We start from the raw sequence: 19,649 nt of genomic DNA, 5'->3' as shown, positions 1-19,649 counted from the left end.
TCCCATTGAACATCCATCTGGTCGAGAACTTCCTCAGGGACAGTCTTCTATCGAATAGTCCTTTGACACTATAGTTAGAATGTCTTCTGTAAAGCAAATTCTTACAGAAGACGAAGTCAGAGGCAGGCCAGCAAGAGGAGCTTCAAAACAGCAGCACGAATTTCAAATCCAACCCCCAACGACTTAGGACTGTGCAAGACTTCACCACTCGGACCATCAAACTTTCATAACAGTATACGAGAAATTAGAGCAACAATTCCAATACCATTTATGTGAGTGCATAGTAGTACCCGAGAATCACCCTGACTTCATTTTCAGACAGCCAGCTCCAGGACATCAGACCACACCTCTAGTTGCCTGTTCATACTGAAGAGTTTATTTATAGAACAGGTCACTGAAGTACAGGCGTGAATTTGAAGACATGAGAGGGTAATGTCCCATACCCGAGATGCCCTAAAAGAAAACAGTGAGGAACCAAGGCTGCTCCTCCAAGTGTGTGGACTGGAGAAGAGCTTAATTCTTCGAGCCATTCTTTTTTCAGTGTTGCCGTTTTACAGCAAGAGTGCACGTGATAGGATGAAATGGAACAGTGGAGGAATTGTTTGTCTATTTTTATTTTTGTAATACTTGCTGAAGACACTAGACAGCAAGAGAGATGCAGCTTGTTGGCACAAACAACCATGCCAATGAGACTTTCGTTCTTGCTGGTACCTGGTAACTACCCAAAATCATACTAGCATCATCTTTTAACCAATTTCACGGTCAACTTTTCCAATTTGTCTCAAAAAAGTGGACCTTCAAACAGACTTGAACATTGACTCGTTCCTGCAGTATTTTTCCCTGTAAAACCTGCTGACCTTGACGGCCAGCTCAATCTCATCCTCGTAGAAGCTTGCCGTAAACAGCTCGTTGGAATTGTGTCTCACACCCTTGGAGACCAAAAGACCGCTCATGAACAGAGTCCATTCACAAGCGCCACTCTGCTCCGAGACAACAATGTCGAAGGTGAGACCGTGTTCCTTCATGGTCAAAGAGACTTCAAAAGAATTGTCAGTCAAACAAATTCTGGGAAAGAAGTGATTGGAGTCTGACAGGAGAAATAAAGGGCTGGATCTTCTGGGTGAACTTGCTCTTCTCTGCGGCAGACTGGAGCGTGGCATCCTGGTCCTGCTCCGGCTTCAGAGCCTCGTCGGCAGCCACCAGGACAGTCTCCTGTGGGATGTGCTCCTTCTTGAGCATAATCACGTTCTGTCAGTTTGAAGATAGTGAAGAGATACATCTGACGTATTCACTCACCGAGGAACTGCTTTTCTCCAGCGCTCGCTCCCACTCTCGACAGGCTTGAGCCATGGCGGAAAGCTTGACGCGTAGCTTCTCAGCACGCCAGATGTCCGCCTCTTCCAGCATGTGTGTTTTTTTCGAGTGTGCGGGGTAGTCGAGCAAGACCTTCAGTCGGCCGTAGTTGTCCTCGCTGCGCTGGGTCTGGACAGAGTGCTCAGAGCAGGCAGGCGTGGATGTCAAACTGGGATACGACCAGAAGCTCTGGCTGTGGTGGACATCAGAACCAGGCGCAGAGGGATAGGTCATCGACGAGGGCCGTTTCTTGGATGGCATAATGGTGATCAAGGAGGGAGGAACGATGGCTTGGTGGGGAGACACAGCAGGTCTTAAATAAGTCTCGAGGGAACTCTCACTGTTCCCTGGTAACAATGGGAAGAGGCAACCCGTTGACTTGGAGAGCTTTGGTGAAATTGGATGGCCAGAGTGGTGAGGGCCCCACCCACATTGTGACAGGCCATGTATCCCACCAAGAAACTCGCGATTTGAAATGCTGTCTAGGGAACACACTAATAGGAAGCTTTGGTCGAGATCAATCACAGTTCAGTCAATGAATTATGCATTCACAGTCGCGGTATGGCAGTTGGGCTAGGTGCAAGTTTGACTAAGGTCAAATAAACAGTGTAAGTAACTTTGATAGAGTGAAGAATGTGTGTGTGCATCAAGTAGACGATTAAAGTGAGGTGTTGGCTCCTATCAAGCAAACGCCACAAGATCATGGTTAGTTCAGTTTCCACCCAGTAGTTTTTCAACGGCCCAAGAAACTGAAAAATTCCGAAGGTCTGAATAGTGCTGCCCAACACCCACAAATAGTACTGGGACATTTGTGGCGTGGACGAGACTGACGAGCGTGCCGACCATGTCTCCCACAGTGTCACACTTGGAGATGATGAACCCGTCGAGGGTCCGTACTGACCCAAACGCCGCGTTGAAGTTGCGAGCCTGGGCCACAGAATCCGTTCCGACCAGAGCCTCGCCCACCATGAGGATCTTGTCGGGCTGCGCGAACTTGGCGAACTTCTCCAGCGACGACATCAGTCGCTGGTCGTTGTGCCGCCGTCCGGCCGTATCAATCAGCACGACATCATAGCCCTGCTGGCTGGCAAACTGCACGGCATCCCTTGCCACAGTGGCAGCGTCCTTGCCATAGCCCTTTTGGTATAGCTCAACCTCACCACCCTCACGTGCCGTCAACTCCTTCAGATTTCGCACGTGCACTCCGAGCTGCTCGACGGCTCCAGAACGGAAGGTATCACCTGCGGCGATCAGCACCTTGTACTTGTTCTGCAGCAGGAAGAAGCAGATCTTGGACAAGTTCGTGGACTTGCCCACGCCGTTGACACCGACGATGGACATCACGTAGGGCCTGGCCTTGCGCATCGATGTCGCGGAAGGCGAGGTGATGGAGTCGATCTCGCGCAAGAGATCCATGGACGACGTCGGGGTCAGCATCTTGGTCAGCGATGCCTCCATTGCGGTCTTTATGCGCGTGCTGATGCTTTCGAAACTTCCGGTCGTGACTCCGATCAGCTCCTTCTCGACGCCTTCGCACAGCCGGACAGCCGCCTCTCTTGCCACGTTCTTCCGTAGCAAGTGCTCCTCCATTCCCTTCATCGCCTTGTCCAGGTCCTCCTTGGTCAGCTTCTTGCCGCCGACAACGTTACGGAAGAGGCCGCTGATGGCGCTCAGACCTGTGCCTACCAGGCCGCCATTTGCAGTCTCGGTGCTGGTGGCCGACTTCTTGGCTTCTGCGTCGGCGAGGATCGAGTGAACTTCGTCACCAAGGTCCCTCAGCACAAACTTCCCCTTGTTAGTGGAGCCCCATGTCGAGGAGTCAACCTCCTCGAGCGCCGAGGACCGACCGACAGCTACGTCACCAGTATCACCAGAGTAGTCGAGCTTCACGTCAGGGTCGTCCTCCAGGGGCAGTCCGTCGTCGTCCCACTTGCGACCCTTCTTAGCCTGCTTGGCCGCACCCTTGTTCTTGCGCGATGCGGTCTCGTCTCCGGATGCAGGGGCAGAGTTGGTGCGGTTGACCGCCTTGCGGGCTCGTCTCGATAGCTTAGCTGCTGGGCTTGCGTCGCCACCGAGCACGGCATTGTTCGCAGGGGTGCCAGGCCGAGAGGTCACAGGTGTGGACTCGACGGAGGGGGCGGTCTCGGGTGATGGAGGGTCGTCGCCCTCTTTCCCAGACACAACATCCTTCTCTCTGGAGGCCCTGGGCTGTTGAGGTTGGACGGGGCGATTCTCCCCGAGTTGCTCGAGCTCTTGAATCTGCTGGTCGAAGTACTTGTCGAACTGGGAGCAGTCGACTTGTGTGGTGTTCGGTTTCGTCAACTGGTCGCCGTACAGCTGAACGAAAATAGTCTTGATGTTGTCGACGAGCTTGTCTATCCAGGACAGATGGAGCAAGGACCTGTAGACAGCGACGAAGATGATGCCGAGCTCCTTGACCATGGTCCATCGCAGGGTGTGCTGTTCAGTCTTGTACGGCGCATTGGTGGCCGCGGAGTTGTTCGCCTTGACAAAGCTGGATGAGCCCTTCTCCTCAACAAAGACATCGGTTATGAAGTTGTTGATGACCGAGGGCTTGACCGGCGCCCACTTGCGGGACCATATCACCACACCAGCGGTGGTGACGATCTCGAAGGTATCCAGCATTGTTGGGACGGTGACACTTCGCTCTGATGGGATGGGGCAGACGGTAGTACGTTGGGCTGGTCGGTTAGATCGTGATCGGTTTAGGGGGTCTTGCTGCCGGAGGGGTCTGGTCGAGTTAGGAGAGCAAAGCGAGACGAGTTGGACGGAGGAGGCATTTGTGATGTGCTGGCGCTGCCAGTCGGGGCGCTGGCTTCGGACAGTCCGTCTGCGGCGCGATAAGCCTGGCGCATCCTTATCTGTCAAGACCCTTGGGCGACCTCGATTCAGTACGCAGGTACGCAGGTACTCTGTACGGAGTACGTAGCCTAGTCGATGTTATGTAAGCGTTCTGCAGCGTACGTAAATGACAGCATATGCTTTCGCCGCCTCGGCCGTCTGCCTTCAGGGGTCGAGCTTTGTCTACTGGCGAGAGCGCTCTGAAGCTACTCGGGACAGCATAGCTGGCCATCTTATCCCGACCACGTCTTGACAGCAACATTTGCGCCATTACCACCGGCCCACCCACCACCCACCACCCACCTCCGATCCACGCCCTCTCCTCTTCATCTCGCCCAGTCACCGCTCGATTGACACAATATCGACCAGCTGTCACATCGTTGGCAGCACGCCAGCACGCCCACGATGCAGCGACCCCAGGCATACGGCCAGTCGCCGCCTCTCCACCACCCCGTACCTCAACATGTCTCGACCGTGCCTCAGCTGCGATCACCACCTCCGCCTCCACCAACAGGCTCTCAGCCCCAGTCGCAGAATTACGGGAACCCCTACCAGGCCCAACAAGGGCCCCCCAACGGCGGCAACCTCGGCCAGTACGGCAACTTCATGAACGATCCCACGGCTCAGTTCGCAGCCCAGTTTGGCCAGAGTGCCTTCAAGCACGGGCAAGAATATCTCGAGCAGAATGTCAGTGGGCCAGCAGGCTGCGCGCACAGCATGGCCAAGGTTCCCGCGTCTATCGGCGGATCACTGCTAACCTCCGCGACAGGTCAACCGCTACTTTAACTATCCTGCCCTCAAGCACTACTTCAATGTCACCAACAGCTATGTAATAAACAAGCTCTTCCTCGTCCTCTTTCCTTGGAGGCACAAGCCCTGGTCGCGCAAGCAGGCGGTCGGCCCCAACGGCCAGGAGGGATGGTACCTCCCGCCCCGAGACGACGTCAACAGCCCGGACATGTACATCCCTGTCATGTCTATCGTGACCTACATACTCCTCTCCACGCTCATCGCCGGTCTACGTGGCCAGTTCCAGCCCGAACTGCTTGGCTCGAAAGCCGCGACCGGCTTGATCGTGGTCATGGCCGAGATCGCCGGCCTGAAGGTCGGCTCCTACATACTCAGCATCTCCAACTCGTCGCAGCTGCTCGATCTGGTCGCGTACTCGGGCTACAAGTTCGTGGGGATCATTGTTACAATCGCAGTGGCTGAGATTGCCAACGGTGGCAAGGGCACCGGCGGGTGGGTCGGCTGGAGCGTCTTCATCTACACATTCCTCGCGAACTCGCTCTTCCTCATGCGCTCGCTCAAGTATGTCCTCCTGCCAGAGAACAACGGTGACCACAGGGCTGGGATGCAGACCGACTCAAGGGCAAAGAGGAGCCAGCGCACGCAGTTCCTGTTCATTTACTCCTATCTTGTACAGCTGTTCTTCATGTGGATTCTGTGTAGGGCTTAGGGAGAACTGGACATCGGTTTGACTTTGACATGACACAGCGGTCTTGTGGCATGGGGGAGTTCGGATAGGGCATGGCGAAAAAGGGCGTGTACTTGGCTCATTTGATTTGCAACACCTGCAAAGTCCCAGCGTTGTTGGCTCAGCGGACGAAATAAACTCGCCAATAAAAAACATTAAAGTGCAGCCGGCTTGCTTGTACAGAGAGAGCCCAGCCACTCGTGGTGCCAGTGCCTTCTGGAACGGGCCATGCATCTCAGCATGGGCCAGTGTACGTCTTCTCCATGCGTCTTCTCCATGCGTCTTCTCCATGCTATCACGAAGCTCATGTTACCTTGCAACGTGTTCACCAAAGCACACACTAAGACGGCCACGGGCTGGTTGAGGGCACCCCATAGCAAAGCCACAGCAGGCCCAGGACTTCTTCTATTATTGGCTATTTCTTTATTTTTTTAATGTGCTGATATCGGCATTTTTTATGTTTGAAGCCGGGTATTTGAGCATTTACCATTGTATCAACGGATCACATGCCTGGGTACGCATTTGGGATGTACAAGCGCAGGTACGCATGACCATTGAGGCTGGAATCCGTCACAGTCTGCGATATTAAGGGCCTTTGTATATCACTGCGTAAGAGTACTTTCGATTGAAGCCTCACAATCTATATCCACGTGCTAGGACCAAAAGTTTGCCCCGGTGGTAAGACAGACTGCACGGCTGTCTCGCTCATGTCCAAGGTTGATAATGCTCCTACATTGCCGAACCAGCGTGGTGAGGTTGTTTCCGTGAAATACAGGCTGAAGAAGATTATGATTGTTGATATAATCAGCCCCGTATCAAGTGCGGCCGAGGTGATGTAATTATATCGAAGCCTACCGTAGCTTGTCAGTCAGAAATGCACTTGTTGCAAAAGATTTCACGTAGGCACGATGTGCCCAGCCAGTTTCGACCTGGGTTGCAAGGAAAGTAAAATCCAGGAGGACTGCGTGAGAGAAACTCACCACCAGGCTTTCAAACGCCGCTTGATGAACCAGTTAAACACGGTCCCCACTATCCCCCAACAGCTGCGCAGACGTGTCAGAATTTCGATTAACCGCAGAAGTGAACAAATGAGAGATACACCCACAGATAGATATAAACCGTCGCTGGCGGGAGGTAACCAGTGCCTCCGAAGAGAAGAGGTATATGCACCTGAGACGGTTAGCTACAGTGTGTGTAGGATGGTATACGGAACTTCAAATTTACATAACGCCACAGGCTCATCGGATATTTGCGGGCCATAAGCCACGTGAAGACTGGTACGACAGCGCCCAATAGCCAGAACCACTGCAGTGACGAGTACAGGGCGCCAGCGCTGAACATCCTCCTAGGACCGATGACGCCCCAGATTATTGACGCCGTATAGAAGACCTTGGCATTGGGGCAGGAATAATTGTGTTCTTGGTTGGTAGTACAAATGTCTGGGATATGGTCGAGCGCCTGCAGAGGTCAGCAGAGAACCAGAGAAAAAGCTTCATGCCAATGGGGTGAGCCGCAAAATTTGACCATGGCCTGTCTCAGAGACTGCAGCCCGTGTGGTCTCCTTTTTTGCGTAGGCTGAAGATAGGGCATGTTTGCTCTTCAAGGGGTAAAGATTGTATCCAAAGACTGCTCACCCAGTTCATGACAGCGATTTGTATCACAGCCGACCAAATGGAGGCTACCAACTGTGCGAGGAACATTGTCCGCGGCGGCACCTTCATGTAATGACCCAATTTCATGTCCGAGGCGAAGAATAACGCCTGTGCCATACATAGATATCCATAGTTCTTGAACATCATCATCGCCAGTGGGCGGCCTTCCAGCATATATCCCACTACGTACTCCGTGAGTACGTTCAGGCCCAGCTGGATATTCGTGATCGCCTGCACGATGCCGATCGGGATTGTGAAAACGATGGGGATAAGGAGGCAGACAATGAGCGCCCACCAGGGGAAGTCGGTCGGCCATGCGCATACGACAACAAAGGCCAGTGCGACCATGACGGCAAATAGGGCCGCGTACCACCAGTCCTCTGCGTCCCGATACTTCTTCATCATTCGCATGTGACTGTCGTCTTCCTGATCCCGGGCGAGCGTAAATTGGGCTTTGATGGTGCGGCCGTGATATAGCGCTACATGGACTACAATGGCCGACACGGTCGCGAAGGCTAGACCATAGGCGAGGGCGAACTGGGTGGGGAGGTAGAGGGGCGAGTAAGAGAAGTACTTCTCGGCATCAAAGTGGAAGTTCTCGTTAAGGATAGCCGACACATTGTAAACTTGACCTCTGTTGTCGAAGGATTGACCACTGCTCACGGGCAGGTAGGCGGCGTACCAGTGCCCAGAGTAGTGCAACCCCATCGATATTATGACGAAGAACACAATCAGACCGACCATGGTGTTCGCGATGGCATAGAAAGGCGGGATGAGTGGAGACCCAAGGTAGCCGGAGATGATGGTCCAGTCGAGGGATATCGGCAGCAGACCATAGCCCGAGGCGCCGCCGAACAACTGGTTGACAATGACGTTCCTACAGCATTCGGGGTTAGCTCTAAAAGAACCAGAGAAGTAGCTTCGAGCCAGTACGGTGAGGTGAGGATCGCAACATAGCATTTTTTCGAAACCTGAAGGCCGTAAACTCTTTGTTGTATTGGCCTACAGATGGGCCTGTGTACTTTTGAAGGGATGGAGTGCTTACTCTGGCGCGATCCATGTCACCCAGCAAAAGTAGCTGAGTCCCTGAAAGATCCAGCCAGGAAACCAGTACCAGACGAAAGCGCTGCAAAATACAATCAGGAACCACTTATAACGGCCAATTCGCCAGCCGCAAGCGGACTCGGGATCGGATTTTGAGTGGTCGTGGAGCGTGTAAAACAGAGCGCAGTTCTGGGTGGGTAGCTTTCATGTCAGCAACGGCCAGAAGAATGACCTATTTATTGTACTCTGGTCATTTAATGGACTCACCACCAGCGTTCCTGGCCAGATCATTGAGGCCGGCCACACGAGAAACCTCCTCGACAGCCCCGCCAGGCCATAACCCATGCAGAGCGTTGTGATACCAAAAAGAATCTGCCAAGCCCAGCCGAAGAATTGCTTGTACCATACTTGTTGGACAATGATAACGTCGGTCGCATACAGCGAGCCACCACCGTACGCAGCATTTGACATGACCGTAATAATCACGTGCTCTTTGAAATTGAACTTGCCCGGCCGCAGGTTGAAACTGAGCCCGAGCACCTTGAACGTCCGGTCCGGGAAGATCAGATCCCATGCGAGTCCTATGGGATACGCCACGAGCTGGATAGCGTAGGTCGTTACGACGACGCTGGGGTTCCTCAGAGCAAACAGCATATTCACCCCAGAACCTATCGTGCAGAGGACCATGCCGATGACCCATGCCCGAATCGTATTCGCTGGGAGATCGACATCGTAGTTGCGGACCGTCGAGCGGACCTAATATCCACCATCCGCATGAGTTCTCAACGACTTCCTCTAAGGGAGAGCGGTGATGAGTAGGAGAAGCCTAGCCTACCTCGGGATATGGCGAGTTATCCTCAACGATCAGATGCTCAATCTCGACGCCCTTCTCGGCATTGCCCTCCCGGACGGCGGCGTCGATCTGCTCCAACTCGTCGATGGGCATATTCGGATCGAGCCGGTGCATCTTCTCGAACTGGGTCAGCGACGCCACACCCAAAGACCGCAGGATCTCCCGCTCCGAGGCGGTCTCGGCCACCTCGAACTCGACTATCTCGGCCTCATGTCGCCTGCGTATGCCGAACACCATCTTGGGCAGTCTCGGCTGACAAGAGCATGCCAATTCTTCTGGCGGCTGTTGGAAGCCCGTGAGGCCAAGTCCGGACTTCGGAGAGGCTCAGAGCGTCGTAATAGTGATTGCCTCGTAAGAATAAGCACGGCTGTGGGCGACTTCGCCGGCGCAAAGTGCGCCGAAGACAAGTGCTTATGCAAAAGCCCGCTGACAACTCAAGCCGGGACGGGGAGTCGAAGACAGAAACAACAGAAAGACCTCGACCTGACGAGGATGCGCGAGAGGAGAGGGAACGGAGAAAGCCTCAAGTCTAATCAGAGAGCAGAGGACCGGAATGATAGGTAGTTCGAGCCACGGCACGCCATCGCGGCGGGCGTATGTAGTCAAGCCGCCCAGACGGCAGGGAGACGGGGTTATCTGTCTGTCACTTGACAAATCCATAGTCTAGAATGGCAGCTCGACATCCGGCCACAAGCATGTGGGTGTGTGTGCGATGGTGGTACTATAGCAGCCAAGGGGACTATCGCGGAGGAGAAAGCCACCCCAAAGACGGCTGCGCATGTGTGTCTCGCCTTTCGACCTGCCTAAAAAGGTTGGGATTTTATCGACGATGCCGGGCGTTGAAGGGGGCTAGCAGGGGGTGGATAATTGACGGCAGTGATTGGGACATGTTCCCCACGTCTGCCCGCCACCAGTGATCAACGCTGCGGGCGGAGTGCGGGTTGTACATGAGTTAGTTACCTAGCGTAGTACGACTGTGGTATAATGCATGGCGACCGGGATGTCACCGATAAGGTGATGGCCCGCCCCTGGACAGCGAGGTAAGCGTTGCACCACGGCACCATGTTCCCAGTTTCCTGTAACCCTCGGCTCGCAACACTACTGCCGGGGTGTCGTGATGCCTTTCTTGTCTCTGGGGAGGCAATGTCCCAAGCCTGGCAGGCTGTTAGATGATCTCTCTGCAGCGTGTCGGCAGTCTCTCTCACAGTTGGCAAGGGCCATGGGATGTGGTTTGGTTCTACGAGAGAGCCCGTCGGAGAATGTGTAATTCATCATGTAATTTGTCGTGCTCGACGGCTCGCATTGTGCGACTTGGCTTTCGGCTCCGTGTCGTCGGCACTCGGGTCGTGGGGGCTTTCTATCCCGGATCCCACGCAGCAGATATTACCCGTGGACGCACCCGATGCTTTCCTCGTTTCCTCGTCCGTTATCCCAATTTCTCATACCTCTCCCTTGCCTTATTCCTCGTCACCTCCACAAAGTCGGTGTAATTGTCTTTGGTCTTCCTGGCGGCTTCTTCCACAGCGTCGCCAAGTCTGCCACCCTCGGCACCCAGACCAACACCGGATGCGTACACGTCTGTGGCGATGACTTCCGTCCTTCCGCTGCCTTCGGCACCCAGCCCCTCGCCTGCCGACCATCCCATCTTTCCGAGCAGAGCAGCACCCTTGGATGGCGCCGCGGGCTTTTCCGTCTCCTTCGGCGGGGCGTCCTCCTTCGGTGCCTTCCTGCGCGGCGCGTTCGGTTGCTTGAAGGCTTGCCTGCGCTCCTTCGCCCGATCGCGATACTGCGTGCCCTTATTTCTGGCCGGCACCATCTTTCGAGGTGTTTTGCCCACACGTGCGAGCTGGGAGATGGCACGGTCGACATTGCTCTGGTCCTCCAAATTCAGGCGATGCATCTCGCTCTCGCGCTCGTGGAGGGAAAGCATGGCAGCCTTTGTGAATTTACGCTGGCAGATCAGGCAATGCAGCTGGTCTCTGTCGGCATAGGACGTGTATGTCAGGTCGGGTGGCTGTCGCGACACGTTCGCTACCCGAAGAGTGACCACTTGGGGCCGTTTCGCCTGGGACCTGAGTCTCTCGGTGGCTGCGTCGCGCTTGCCTTCATCTGATAGATTTGCGACGTGATCCTTGTTCAGCACTTCGTGGTCGCGCAGGGCTAGCAGCGAAGAGAACTTCCTCAGACACAACAGACAGGATAGGCTGTCGGTGTCGCTGTAGGAGATGTACGAGTCCTTGGCCTGAGTGCGGCTGGAACCGCGACCTTTCTCACTTGGCGCTGGACTCGATGCGGCGCTGTGAGCGTCGAGCTCGGCCTGAGCCTGGGCCTGTCCCACAAGCTCAGCCCTCTTCTTCGCCCACATCTGCATTTGCGGTCCCATCACCATGGCAGGCTTCGCCGCAGGCTGGTTGATTTTGAATTTCTTGAGTTTCTTTGCTGAAGCGTCCTGCGCACTGGTGGCCTCATCTCCGGGCTTTTCAGATTTCCCAGCATTGTCTGCGCTTTGCTGCTTGGCCGAGTCTGAGTCGTAAGTCACCCTCATAATACTTGGATAAACTCGATTATCCCAGTATTTGAGCAAGATGTCCTTGTTGTATATTGGGTGGAAGAGAAAGCTGCTGTTTTCGTCCGTGACACGGCCGGTGTGCGGTATGAAGACTCCGGTATGGATGAAAGCCGCCGTGACAGGTTTCGAGGAAATGGCAAACTTGGGCGATGCCTTGAATTTCTCTATCGCACCCTGCGCGTCCTCAAGCGTGGCAAACTCCGCAAACCCGTATCTCATTGCGTCATTGGTCTTTTTGTCTCGTACGAGGAAGACACGCCGCAGGGAATCTGGTCTCGCGCCCAGGCTGGCCGTCCTCGCCGTCGGCGCGGTGGACTTCAGCTTATTGTGAGTTTCCTTCTTCGGCTCTGGCTTCGATTCGATGTAGAGCTTCTTGACCCCTTCCGCGAAGAGCTCCTCCGTGACCGAAGGCTCCAGGCCACGGATGACGATATACTGGGATGGGAGCTGCTGTGGGCACTCGTCCGTCTCACCGGTGAGTTTTGGCCCGTATGACGCAGACTCGTCTCTCCTGCGGTAATGTCCTTCTGCAGCGCCTGTCAGTTTGAACCAACGCGTCTCAGAGTGGGCCGAGGGGGTCCAGGATGAATAGGCCGGCATCTAGACAATGGGGCGCAGTGCCTCCCCGCTCATCCCCATCCCGCCATGCCACAATAGAAGAAAAGATGCTCTCACCCGGCTTGTCAGCGCGACACCTGTGGCACCGAGTCCTTGAGCCGTAGTTGGTGTAGGCGCACTAAGAGATGATTCGTCAGAGGACATTCGCATTACTCCCGACGAGGGTGCCTACCTCGAGACACTTCCAATCCTCAGTATCCCTGGGCCTGTCCTCCCTGACCCTGTCGTAGCCCTCATCGTCTCGGGTCCAGCTGTAGTTGATCCTGACGGTCACCGGCTCAGAGTTGACGCCGCGCGAGTGCGCCAGCTGAAACTCGAGCGAGGGGTAGTGGAAGTCCAAAAAGTGGGCGGCCGCATTGGCGTCTGCAAATTCGACGAAACCGATTGTGCGCCCACGCCCGTTGTTGCGCAGCCTGACTGTCCTGATTTTGTCTGCGTTGAACACCTTGAGGTCGGGCGACACGCTCGCGAAGCCGTCCATCACGTCGTCCTCGGTGGCGTCGGCAGGCAGGCCTTGGACGACGATGGTAGGGGATGGCTGTGCGGGAGGCGGCGCATGTCGGCGGGCTGGGGGCGACCGTGATGCTAGGCGATGGTCACGGTCACGGTCACGATTGCGGTAGTCGAGTTGATCATCATCGTAGGGCAGAGAGCCCTGGTCGTCTTTGTTTTGGGGCCTGTGTTAGCCTCAACGAACACGACAGCCCATGGACAAGGCACGCTTGAGTTTCTCATCCTCCAGGCAATGCTGCTTTACCATTCCGCGAACGATAGTAGTCATAATCGCCCTCGTCCCGCTCGCGGCGCGGAGACCTGGAGCTGCGGCGGTAGCCGCTTCGCCCTCGGTCGTAGTCCCGGTCGTAGTCCCGGTCGTAGTCTCGGTCGCGGTCTCGGTCGCGGGATCTTGCCCTGTACGAGTGGCGCGGTCTATCGTCGTCGTACATTGTGGGAGTAGGAAATTAAAAAAGAAACAAGAAACAAGAAGAACAGAGCGAGGTGGGAGAGAATACTACGTGCCCAGGTGGTTAGTTGATTTGAAAGGGGTGCGGTCTGGGTTGGACAAGGCTGGAGTGAGAAAGACGGATGATGTTGAATTCGTTGCGCAAGGCGACGGCGGCAGGGGGGGGGCTTGAGCTTCGTATTCTGGGGGACCCTGGATAGTGGACACTGCCGCCCAGGTGCCTGCCCACCCTGGTTTCCTGGGACCCATGTAACTACAAGCGGGCCTGTGGCCGATCGCCGAGGGCGGCCCCGGGCCTGGAGCTCCACAGTGCCGGCAGCCTTCTCGGGACGGCTCCTGTGCCTATCTTCTGTATAATCTCACGACGAGAGAAGACTAATCACCGCGGACTTTCCCCCATTTACAACACCACTTATTTTTATATGCCTAGTGGAATACTCGCTCATTTGCGAAAGACACCAGCCAGCACCAAGACCGCCGACGGATCCTGACATCACCATCAGAAGCCCATGGGAGGAGAGAGCATCACATGCCGGCCCCGTTTCAGAGAACAATTGGCTTCGCGGGCCACACGGGGCTAGTCCTGACCAGGTCTCAAGGGGAAGAACGGTAAAACACACCTCGGCTTCACCCACGGCGCATACCCACCATGGCCACCGACGCGAGCGAGACCTCGCTCACCTCGCCAGGCATCTACGTGGGCCTAACCCACGACCCCCTCGACCCAAAGCCCGTGATGGAAAAGGTCCGCAGCCCACAGGCGGGCGCGACGGTCCTCTTCGCGGGGACGACGCGCGACAACTTTGGCGGGCGCCCGGTGCTCAACCTAGCTTACCAGTCGTACGCACCACTGGCACTTCGGACGATGCGCGACATCGCCGAGGCCTTGAAGGAGAAGCATGGGCTCAAGGGAGTCGCGATCGTCCACCGGCTGGGCGTCGTGCCCGTTGGCGAGGAGAGCATCCTCATCGCCGTGTCGAGCCCCCATCGCGCCGCCGCGTGGCACGCCGGGGAGGAGTGCCTGGAGGAGGTCAAGGCGCGCGCCGAGATCTGGAAGCTGGAGACGTTTGAGGATGACCGCAGTGCCGTGTGGAGGGCAAACAGGGACGGCATCATGGGTGAGAGGGTTGGGGGAGGGGCCAATGGCGAAACTGAGGCGGAGGGGGTAACCAGCCAGCTCAAGGGCGGTGCTGACGGGGCCGCTGGCGAGAATGGACAGGCCCCTGAACACATGGGCCCGGTATTGAGGCCCGGGAGGCCTGGGGAGAAGGGCCATGGGCCTGTGGTAAACTCAACTTCGCGGACAGGTGCGCAACAATGACCATGTTCGGGACTGAGTCGAGCTGTAGATCTGAAAATGTCAAACAAGGTCGCTCGTGGCTTGGACTCGGAGAATGGCATATTACATATTATGACATTGCTAGGGCATATGCAGCCCGATAAAGATTGTGAGGATGCAGATCTATCGTCTTCACTCTGACACTGTCCATGTGATTCCCCTCCCCCCTTGGTATCCAACTCAGTCTTGATATGCCTGTCTACAAACAAAACAATGCACTTCCAGAAATAGCAAACAATGCTGCCAACCCAGCCGTGTATAGAGCCCCGTGCGCCGAATCTGCCACCAGCAGGCCCGCATTAGCCGCGGAAGAAGCTATTACACCATTAGTAAGAGTCGCAGAGACAGGCTGAACCCCAGGGCTGCTGCTGGGCACGGTCCCGCTGACACTGGCCAGAGGAGAGGGGTGGTTTGACGGCGCCGAGTCCGCAGTCGAGCAGGACGTCGCCCTGGTGCTTGCGACCGTCGCAGTCATCACCCCTCCCGCGCTGACCGTACTCGCACTCGAGCCCGAACCCGATGTCCTATTCCCAGAAGTCGCGCTGCCTACACTTGTGGCAGAAACGCTACTAACAGCACTGCTGCTTGTGACACCGCTCACAGACAACGTACCCGAGCTACCACCGCCAGACGTGCCGCTCGACCCCTGTTGTTGCTCCATGCCCTCGAACGACGAGAGGTCCGACGACTCGGTCAGCTCCTGGATGTTTGTGTCGGTGCTGTTGAGGTTCGCCTGTGCCATGGCGATCTGGTTGTTGTCAAGGTCGTAGACGACGTACGCGCTGCGCAGGAAGGTGTCTCCCAGCAGGGCAAAGTCGATCTGGCGCGCCCCCTCGCTTGGCAGTGAGTCGCCGGAGTTCTGGATCCCAAACAGGCAAGGCTGCCTCAGGGGGATCTCGGGCGGGATCGTGCCCTCCACGGGCCCGAACGCGTCGATGACAACCTCGTCGGCCGGCACCACGATCGAGACGCTGTCGTTGAAGCGGAAGGTCAGCTCCAGGCCCGAGTTGGCGAGACTGCATTCGACCATGGTCAGCCCCACCGAGCCCAGTGAGCTGTAGGTGAAGGCGCCCAAGGCTTCAAAAAGAGGCGTGGCAACCGAGTCCGGGAAATAAGAGAGCGTGGTCCCGGAGTCGAGGATCGCGTCCAGACTGCCGCCTTGCAAGCGTGCGTCGCCCGTCGTCCCGTTGGGAAAGGCGTACGAGACGGCCGTCATTCCCACCGTGAAGCTGGTGAAGTTCTGCGTCTGCGCGTCCGGCAGGACCGGGATGACCGTGAGGCCGCCGATGAATTTCTCCGTGTCCACACCGCCGAACAAGATGCTGCCGGTGGAGGACTGATAGTCATTTAGATAGAGGGAGTATGCCTTTGTTGGTATAAATTCCTGTGCTACCATTTGATCCACGAGGTTTGGATAGAGAGTTTCGGCAGCCTCGTTGGCGGTGTAGCCGATCCCGAGGACTCCTGTCCCAGAAGCGGTCTGGTTGGCAAGACCCATCTGTAGTGACTCGATGACTGTGTCACCAATCTCGAAATGGTCGGTAACGTAGTCTCCCGAGGCAGTGCTACCATCCAGATACTGTATTTGGAAGCCACCAGGTACGACGACATTATACGTAGAGCTTTGAGATGGGTCGACTGGTTGCGCGGTCAGTAACAATATCGCGGGTCGGCCAAGACTGGCACAAGGACATGGAGACAGAAAAGAGGAAGGGCTCACATGTCTGCCCACATTGCGTCTGGTAAATCAGCTGCAACCTCTGACTATCGCACAGGTCGGCGCCGGCGGCCACTATGAAAGCATCGCTGCTCCCGGTATCCAGGATCATGTCTATATCCTGGCCCGGGGTGCCTACCGAGACGCTGGCGTAGTATCCACCGCCAGTGATGTTGTTGACCAGGGACTCGGTGAAAGACGCCCGCGGTGACAGGCGCGGGTGATGCCGCGTGGAGAGGCTGGTGCCAGGTGAGTTTCTCGCCACAGGTATCCTGACGACACTGGCTGAGGCCGTCACCGGCAGCAGCAGCGCGAGGAGCGCAGGTGGAGGGCAGGTTTTCATGATGGATGCCGGTGAGGTGGGCTCCTCTTCGCAGAGATGTCGGAAGCTGTGCTGCCTTGGTTAATATCGTTGAACGCAAGCTCACCTTGGTGCCCCTGTGGCGTCAGAGTGAGGACCTCTTTGATTTGGGTGTTCCAACGGCGTTGCACAAGTGGCGTTTATTCTGTCCGTCGGCGAGGTTACAACGGGGGAGGGAGGCTACAGCACAACCAACACTTCACTTCCACTGCACACCTGGGTTGGGGATGGGGGGTTTGCGGAGGCAGGGAGTCAAGATAATAAATGAATTAGTCTGTCTAACAGAAGGGCGGCGGAGGGGGCGGCGGCGGGGTGCGGGCGCTCGTCGCATGGCCAATGCCGATATTCCATGGCGATGCAACACAGTCACAGCAGGGCGGACAGAGATCGTCATTTTCGCCGGGTGCCTTGCTTCTGCAGATGGGCTTCTCGGCAAAGTGGTAACGGGCAAATCGAAAGAGGCGCCGACAAGATGCATGATCGCCAGACTTGTGGTGTGGTTGGCCCAGCCGGGGAGCTGTGTTTGGATCAAAGCAGGCTAGCGGGACGCGCGGTTGCGTGGCTGCCCGGCCAGGCCCAGCAGGCTGATGGTAAACAGGCCTGACAGGCCTGACATGCAGCGGGCTGGTGCGGTGCTGTGGGCCTGTGGCAGCTCATGGGCCCGGGTGCTACCATCCCCAGGCCTTGGCGCTGGCCTGGGCAGAGGCTGGGCACTGCCGTGACATCAATGCTCGCCCGGGCAAGCCGCCATGTTCCATCGTGTGACACGTCTCCAGCACCGCCAACATGGTGAACAAAAAGGTCTCGTTCTTTAACATCTCAGCGTTCCGCATGTCTTGCCTTCTGCTCGCCTGGACCATTTTACTCCTGCGCAACCTGCAAGCTCCTGCAGCTCAACGTCCAGATCATGCCCACGTGAACGGACGCCTTGGGGCATGTGCAGAGACACTAAGAAACTTAAGTACTCAAGTACCGAAGTACCTCCCAAAGGTACCTCCGTACTGCGTACCACAGGGCTGTGAGCAACCTGCCGCAAACCCAGCCTTGGCCAGCCCGTCATCAGAGGGGCTCGAGCACTCCTGTTTTGCTACCTCTTGACCACCACTCGGCTACCGGGCACACACCGGTTGTTTGTGGACAGCCCAGAGCTCGGCATCAGGGGAATGAGATGTGCACGCGTGGTAGGTCTGTAGCGACAGCAGCGTGCAGGCTCTGTTGCAATCCGCAGAGGTTCAATTCTGAACACACCAAAAGCCAAATTCCACCCTGCTGACAAGTATCATCATGCCATGTCTTTCTGCAGAAACCTTTGGGCAAGGAGGCGTGGTCCGAGGTTGGATATGACCTCGGTGACCACGCCCACTGACTGCGTTTTGGGGTGGTACACTGTACGGATACCCGTCACAAAATAAAAACAGCCTCAACAGTACAGTCTAATGGACAATCTCATTATGAGTGGCAGTCACAGATCCTGGACGTGGCCCTCAGGTTGTTGTTATTGAGAGTTATTGAGATGCGGTTACAGCCGGCGCCGCCTCCGCGATCGCCCTTGCAGATCGCAAACTTTTCAGGGTTGGAGCCTCATGTAAAATGGCCCGACTCGTCCTTCACCTCACTCGTCAGTCAGCCGCCAAGGGCATCACACTCTCTCGTCCACCTCAACGATTTACACCCGCTATAGGTAACCACCAACGTCCTCAGTCTCAGATCGGACCCACGGGGCTAATAAACAGGCTGCAGATACCCGCCACGGCCCGCTCGCTCGTCCGTGCATCAGCCAAGAGAGAGTAAAGCCCAGTCGAAATGGCCGACCAGGTCCTCAAGATCGACATCAAGTCGCTGCCGCGCATCGCATCAGGCAAGGTGCGCGACCTCTTCGATCTCGACGACAAGACGCTGCTCTTCGTCTCGTCCGACCGCACCTCGGCCTACGATGTCGTCATGGAGAACGGCATCCCTGGCCGCGGCGCCATCCTCACCATGATCAGCGCCTTCTGGTTCCGCGTGCTGTCCGAGAGGATCCCCGGCCTGCGCACCCACTTCGTCACCCTGGACCCCCCGCCTGGCCGCCTGGCCCCGGACGAGGAAGCCCTCGTGCGCGGCCGCAGCATGCAGGTCCGCAAGTTCAAGGTCTTCCCCGTCGAGGCCATCGTGCGCGGCTACATCACCGGGTCCGCCTGGGCCGAGTACCAGCAGACCGGCACCGTCTGTGGGCTCCCCATGCCCGCCGGCCTGCGCCAGTGCGAGGCCTTCCCCCAGGGCCCCATCTACACCCCCTCCACCAAGGCCGAGCTGGGCCAGCACGACGAGAACATCAGCCCGGAGCGCGCCGCCGAGATCATCGGCGACCCCAAGCTGGCCGCCCGTGTCGAGGAGCTGGCCCTGGCCGTCTACAACGCCGGCCGCGACTACGCCGCCGAGCGGGGCATCCTCATCGCCGACACAAAGTTCGAGTTCGGCCTCGACGAGGAGACCGGCGAGGTCGTGCTCATCGACGAGTGCCTGACGCCCGACTCGAGCCGCATGTGGCCCGCCGACAAGTACGAGGTCGGCAGGGACCAGGAGAGCTTCGACAAGCAGATCATCCGCAACTGGCTCACGCGCGAGGGGCTCAAGGGCAAGCAGGGCGTCGAGCTGGCCGAGGACGTCAGGCAGGCCACCCTGCAGAAGTACAAGGAGGTCTTCCAGAGGCTCACGGGCAAGTCTTTCGAGCAGGCGCTGGCCGAAGAGGTCAACCGAGCCTGATACTTGGGGTCCCGGACAAGGACGAACCAAGTGGGCAATGATTGACGGACAAATCATTGGGACTTTGTCTCCAGAAAACAGGCAGTGAGTCCAAGGCC

At 56.7% G+C, this 19,649-nt stretch overlaps 7 protein-coding genes across 7 annotated transcripts; 3 read left to right on the top strand and 4 right to left on the bottom strand.

Moving 5' to 3' along the window:
• Window positions 1-668: 668 nt before the first annotated feature.
• On the bottom strand, window positions 669-4,225 carry KVR01_002106 (Signal recognition particle receptor subunit alpha). Its single transcript, XM_044782344.1, has 3 exons — window positions 1,297-4,225; window positions 1,131-1,230; window positions 669-1,036 (listed from the first exon to the last, which is right to left on the bottom strand). The coding sequence occupies exon 1, from the start codon at window positions 3,997-3,999 to the stop codon at window positions 2,065-2,067; it is 1,935 nt and encodes a 644-aa protein (XP_044647121.1). The 5' UTR covers window positions 4,000-4,225; the 3' UTR covers window positions 669-1,036; window positions 1,131-1,230; window positions 1,297-2,064.
• A 126-nt stretch (window positions 4,226-4,351) lies between these two features.
• Window positions 4,352-5,855, top strand: KVR01_003190 (protein transporter YIF1). The gene is made up of 2 exons (XM_044783537.1): window positions 4,352-4,902; window positions 4,985-5,855. The coding sequence occupies exons 1-2, from the start codon at window positions 4,621-4,623 to the stop codon at window positions 5,672-5,674; spliced, it is 972 nt and encodes a 323-aa protein (XP_044648205.1). The 5' UTR covers window positions 4,352-4,620; the 3' UTR covers window positions 5,675-5,855.
• Window positions 5,856-6,332: 477 nt separating this feature from the next.
• Window positions 6,333-9,478, bottom strand: KVR01_002475 (uncharacterized protein; the record flags this gene model as incomplete). The annotated part of the gene is made up of 8 exons (XM_044782281.1): window positions 6,333-6,543; window positions 6,673-6,735; window positions 6,798-6,862; window positions 6,917-7,150; window positions 7,327-8,221; window positions 8,390-8,577; window positions 8,656-9,144; window positions 9,224-9,478. 8 exons carry the CDS (start codon window positions 9,476-9,478, stop codon window positions 6,333-6,335), a joined length of 2,400 nt encoding a protein of 799 aa, XP_044647490.1.
• Window positions 9,479-10,667: 1,189 nt separating this feature from the next.
• On the bottom strand, window positions 10,668-13,372 carry KVR01_002350 (uncharacterized protein; the record flags this gene model as incomplete). The annotated part of the gene is made up of 4 exons (XM_044785352.1): window positions 10,668-12,337; window positions 12,486-12,546; window positions 12,601-13,091; window positions 13,186-13,372. 4 exons carry the CDS (start codon window positions 13,370-13,372, stop codon window positions 10,668-10,670), a joined length of 2,409 nt encoding a protein of 802 aa, XP_044647365.1.
• Window positions 13,373-13,693: 321 nt separating this feature from the next.
• On the bottom strand, window positions 13,694-17,359 carry KVR01_003418 (uncharacterized protein). Its single transcript, XM_044783172.1, has 2 exons — window positions 16,449-17,359; window positions 13,694-16,366 (listed from the first exon to the last, which is right to left on the bottom strand). The coding sequence occupies exons 1-2, from the start codon at window positions 16,786-16,788 to the stop codon at window positions 14,928-14,930; spliced, it is 1,779 nt and encodes a 592-aa protein (XP_044648433.1). The 5' UTR covers window positions 16,789-17,359; the 3' UTR covers window positions 13,694-14,927.
• KVR01_003706 (uncharacterized protein) lies at window positions 14,039-14,710 on the top strand (the record flags this gene model as incomplete). Its single annotated transcript, XM_044792940.1, has 1 exon — window positions 14,039-14,710. The coding sequence occupies one exon, from the start codon at window positions 14,039-14,041 to the stop codon at window positions 14,708-14,710; it is 672 nt and encodes a 223-aa protein (XP_044648721.1).
• Window positions 17,360-18,609: 1,250 nt separating the features above from the next.
• KVR01_002560 (phosphoribosylaminoimidazolesuccinocarboxamide synthase) lies at window positions 18,610-19,551 on the top strand (the record flags this gene model as incomplete). The annotated part of the gene is made up of 1 exon (XM_044783413.1): window positions 18,610-19,551. The coding sequence occupies one exon, from the start codon at window positions 18,610-18,612 to the stop codon at window positions 19,549-19,551; it is 942 nt and encodes a 313-aa protein (XP_044647575.1).
• Window positions 19,552-19,649: the final 98 nt, after the last annotated feature.

The sequence above is a fragment of the Diaporthe batatas genome (assembly GCF_019321695.1).
Source record: "Diaporthe batatas strain CRI 302-4 chromosome Unknown Contig00003, whole genome shotgun sequence".
Lineage (NCBI taxonomy): Eukaryota > Fungi > Ascomycota > Sordariomycetes > Diaporthales > Diaporthaceae > Diaporthe > Diaporthe batatas.
Note: the sequence above shows the minus strand (reverse complement) of the source record. Positions and strands in the feature narration are given on the sequence as shown.

Bases quoted from the DNA above. Each gene is read 5' to 3' on its own strand.
- KVR01_002106 (XM_044782344.1), bottom strand. From the start codon at position 3,999: ATGCTGGATACCTTCGAGATCGTCACCACCGCTGGTGTGGTGATATGG.
- KVR01_003190 (XM_044783537.1), top strand. From the start codon at position 4,621: ATGCAGCGACCCCAGGCATACGGCCAGTCGCCGCCTCTCCACCACCCC. The intron at 4,903-4,984 runs GTCAGTGGGCCA...CCTCCGCGACAG, and splicing joins AAGAATATCTCGAGCAGAAT to GTCAACCGCTACTTTAACTA.
- KVR01_003418 (XM_044783172.1), bottom strand. From the start codon at position 16,788: ATGAAAACCTGCCCTCCACCTGCGCTCCTCGCGCTGCTGCTGCCGGTG. The intron at 16,367-16,448 runs GTGAGCCCTTCC...CCGCGCAACCAG, and splicing joins GACGCAATGTGGGCAGACAT to TCGACCCATCTCAAAGCTCT.